General features: G+C 56.4%; 1 protein-coding gene across 1 annotated transcript; it reads right to left on the bottom strand.

Annotated features, from left to right (window-relative positions):
- Window positions 1-411: 411 nt before the first annotated feature.
- LOC115424868 (uncharacterized) lies at window positions 412-3,712 on the bottom strand. The gene is made up of 2 exons (XM_030142262.1): window positions 2,596-3,712; window positions 412-2,537 (listed from the first exon to the last, which is right to left on the bottom strand). Exons 1-2 carry the CDS (start codon window positions 3,710-3,712, stop codon window positions 412-414), a joined length of 3,243 nt encoding a protein of 1,080 aa, XP_029998122.1.
- Window positions 3,713-4,260: the final 548 nt, after the last annotated feature.

Here is a 4,260-nt window from a genome sequence, read left to right as displayed (position 1 = left end):
TAAGGAATGCAGTCTTCAGTGAAAGCCATTTGAGGTCCACCCCCACTAGGGGCTCAAATGGGGGGGACCGAAGGGCCTCAAGCACTAGAGAAAGGTCCCATGCCGGTGCGAAGGGGCGTATGGGTGGATGCAAACGCCTAGCACCCCTCAAGAATTGTGAAATTTCTTTGTCACGGCCCACCGAACAACCATTCACCCCAACATGCCAGCAGGAAATGGCCGCCACATAAACCTTCAATATGGACGGAGACCGCCCTCGATTCAACAATTCCTGAAGGAAGGCCAGTATGTCAGGGACAGAACAATGTACTGGGTCTCGGCCTTTGCCATGGCACCATTTCTCAAAAACTGCCCATTTGTTAGCATACACAGCACGCGTGGACGGTGCCCGTGCATTAGCCATCGTGTGCCCTACCTCCCCATCATAACGGGAGAAGGAGGAGCCGGGCCTTGCAGTAGCCAAACCCAGAGCTGGAGGCGATCCGGGTTGGGGTGAAGAATTCGGCCCGCCAGCTGGGACAGGAGATCTCTCCTGGAGGGGAGGCGCATCGGTAGGCCGGAGCAAAGCCTGCGCAGCAGAGGAAACCAAGTCCTCGCCGGCCAAAAGGGGGCCACCAAAAGGACCCTGTGCCCTTCCTGAAGGACCCTGAGGAGAGTCTGAAAAATCAGGGGGAATGGAGGGAAAGCGTAGAGGAAAGAGTGGGGACAATCGTGTGCCAGTGCATCGCAGCCCAAAGGACTAGCACTGTCTGTCAGGGAGAACCAAAGGGGACAGTGAACCGCTTCGCTGGAGGCAAAGAGGTCCACATCCGCTCTGCCAAAGGTCCTCCAAATGCAAGCAACCACCTCGGGGTGAAGCTTCCACTCCCCCGGAAGCGGCTTCTGACGTGACAGAAAATCTGCAGGCATGTTCTGTGGTCCTGGGATGTGGGCCGCCCTGAGGCTGGGAAAGTGTGGAGCCGCCCAGGTCAGGAGCTGCTGAGTCAAGCGCAACAGCTTCTTTGAACTGGTGCCTCCCTGGTGATTGATGTGAAAGACAACAGCAGTGTTGTCCGATCTCACCAGCACATGCCTGCCTTGCAAGCCTGGGAGGAAGTACTGGAGAGCCAGGTACACGGCCAGCAACTCCAGGACATTGATGTGTTCTCCGCTCTGCAGTAGGGACCATGTGCCCTGGGCCATCCGCCCTTGCCAGGTCGCACCCCAACCCGTGGAGGACGCATCTGTATGGACCACCTCCCTGCGTGACGGGAGGGAGCCGAGAGGGACCCCTGTCGTGATATATGACCTGTCCCCCCACCGGGATAGGGACCGGATGCACCGAGGTGGGACATGCAGTTTCCTGTGTCTATGTGCATGCCGTGCAGGGTCCAAGCCCAGGCCGTGTAACCACATCTGAAGTGGTCGCAGTAAAAGCAGCCCTAGGGGCACCACACCGGATGCGGCCATGAGCATGCCCAGAAGGCGAAGATACAGCACAAAGGGCAGAACCCTGCCGCGTTGGAACGCTGGAAGCAGGTCCAAAATACTGCTGACCCACTGGGGTGAGGGGCAAGCAGTCATCGAAACTGAATTCAGGGAAATGCCCAGAAAGACCATTTCCTGTGAAGGAGTGAGATTGCTCTTCTCCATATTTACCCGTAGGCCCAGGCGGCCTACATGATCTAGCACCATCTGAGTGTCCCGGACAGCTTGGTCGCGGGTTGCTGCACAGATAAGCCAATCGTCTAGGTAAGGCAGAATTCTCAACTCTTGCGCCTGCAGGGGGGACAGGGCCGCTGCCACACACCGGCTGAACACCCTGGGAGACAGCGAGAGCCCGAATGGGAGGACCCTGAACTGAAAATGCTTCCCCTGGAATGCAAAGCGAAGAAACCGCCAATGACGTGGTGTGATGGGGACATGGAAATATGCGTCTTTCAGGTCGATTGACGTGAACCAGTCTCCTGGGGAAATTGCATGCACCACCTCCCTGGTGGTCAGCATGTAAAAAGGTAACACCTTTAAAAACACATTCAGGTCTCTGAGATCTAGAACTGGACGTAGATCTCCGGTTTTCTTCGGGACCAGAAAATACTTGGAATAAAAGCCCCCTGGATCCAGCAGGGGGTCTACAGGCACTATTGCACCCTTGGCCAGCAAGGTGCAAATCTCGTGGTTCAGCGCCCGTGCCTTTGCCGGGTCGCAGATGACCGTCATTCTGACCCGACCAGGGACAGGGGGCCGGCGTCGGAACTGAAGATGGTATCCCCTGGACAAGGTTGTGAGCACCCAGCAATCTGGGGTATGGGCAGCCCAGCTGCTGAGTTGTTCCAGGGTAAAACATCCGACTACCAGCCCCATTGCTTCATCTGCAGGCCCCCTGGCCTCCCGAGGGCCTGGGGGGACGCCGACCAGACTGTGTGGCCCTAAAGGGACGTGAAGTCCGAAATCCAGCCTGGTCTCCCTGGTTTTGAGCCGGTCTCGGAGCCGGCCTATGGGGCTCAACAAATGGAGCAGATGGCAGTGAGAACCTCCGTGACGGAGCTGCAGCTGTCCTAGTGCCAACAGGTTGACGGTCATGCCTGTGGAGTCCTGCCAGCTGCTGTCTCGTACGGGAGGCCTGGGCCGTGCGCTCCAGGGCTTCCAGTGCAGCAGAACCAAACAGTTCCCCCGGAACCACAGGCAGAGCCCTTAAGGTTCTCCTACAGGGTTCAGTAAGCGGCGACTGCGCCAGCCAGACCTGGCGCCGAGTCTGGACCAGGGTAGAGAGCATGCGTCCAAGCTCTCTAGTCATGAGAGCAAACGCCTGTAGGGACGCATCCATCAAGCCCTGCATCGACTGATCCACTGGCACCGACTCCAGGGAGGAAGAGAGGCCCAGCATCAAATGAGAAAGAGAGTTCCCAATCTGGCCCATATGGGCCCCTGAGTCGTAGGCCCTGCAGAGCAGGTCGTCCGTGATACGACACTGCGGTTGCGGACAACGAGCATTAGACCTCAGAGCCTCATCAGGAGGGACAATAAGAGAGGCAATGCCCGGTTCCACTGCTGGCATATGACTTAAGCCAAACGTGGGCGCCCCCTGCATGGCAGCCAGGACCCTGCCATCAGTTGTCAGCCGCGAAAACGCCTTCATATCAGTCCAGCAGGGATGTAATTCTTTGACATACTCCTCTGAGGGAGGGACGATTAAAGCCGCCTCAGTATCATGGCACCGGAAGAAAGTGCTAGAAGGAGCAGGTCGGGCCTGCGGAGCATCCAGCTGCAAGCGGGCGAGAGCTGTCCTAATAGCTGCTGTCACAGACTCTTCTCTGCCTCCCTGAGAGCAGATGGAGGCATTGGAGTCGGAACCAGAAGTCTGGGAGCTGAACACAGGGAAGCCCTCAGAGAAATGGGTACCAGAAGCTGCGATAGAAATAGCATCTTCATCCCTGGCCGAGGCTGCATCCTGCTCAGGGGAAGGAGCTATGCTGCGGCTGGCATCTGTCTGGAAAGACTGAAGTAGGGCTTTCATTTGGGCCAACTCGGATGTGAGTTGATCCATCTGAGTAGATAACACCCCAGTTTTGTCCCGTCTGGCCCTTTTCTTCGGTGCTGACTGCGCCCGTGCAGCTGACCGCTTCATGGACGCCGATTGACCTAGCGGCCATTGGCCTGGCTGCATAGTGGCTGTGGAGTCAGTAGGCTGCTCCAATGCAGCCAAACGAGTCAGTCGTTCTGCCCGGGGCATAACGCTACAATTAGCACAGGCATCCTCAGAGAGCGCCTCCCTGAGATGCTCCACTCCAAGGCAGGAGGGGCACAAATCATGCCCATCCTCTGGTTGGAGCGGGGCCAAACAGGCTGAGCAGCACAAATTTTTGAGCATAATGCAGGAAGAGTAAGTCAGGTCGAGCAGAAAACGCCACTATTGACTAAGCAGTATACTGAGCCCAGCTCAGCGGTAGCTCATAGGAGTCACGTCGAGCAGAAAACGCCACTAGTGAGACAATAACCCACGAAATCAAAATAAATTCGACAAATGAGAGCGAACAGTACGCTGTACTGTTGATAAAACATGTAACGAAGACAAGCTATAGTAGCAAACAAACGGCACAACACCGAAAACGGGTGCCAATAACAAACACTGAAGCAGACGCCAACACGGTCGCTCAGCCAATTAGCAAAGATGTAACCAGCCGAACGTGGCTGTACAGCTGTAACAGAAAACGTCCGAGCGGCCGAGCCGCAACAGAGCTATAAGATAACAAAACAACTTACCAGTCGCCAATCTGGTGT

This window comes from Sphaeramia orbicularis, chromosome 8, assembly GCF_902148855.1.
Source record: "Sphaeramia orbicularis chromosome 8, fSphaOr1.1, whole genome shotgun sequence".
Taxonomy (NCBI): domain Eukaryota; kingdom Metazoa; phylum Chordata; class Actinopteri; order Kurtiformes; family Apogonidae; genus Sphaeramia; species Sphaeramia orbicularis.
This window is presented reverse-complemented; position numbering and strand designations above follow the sequence as displayed.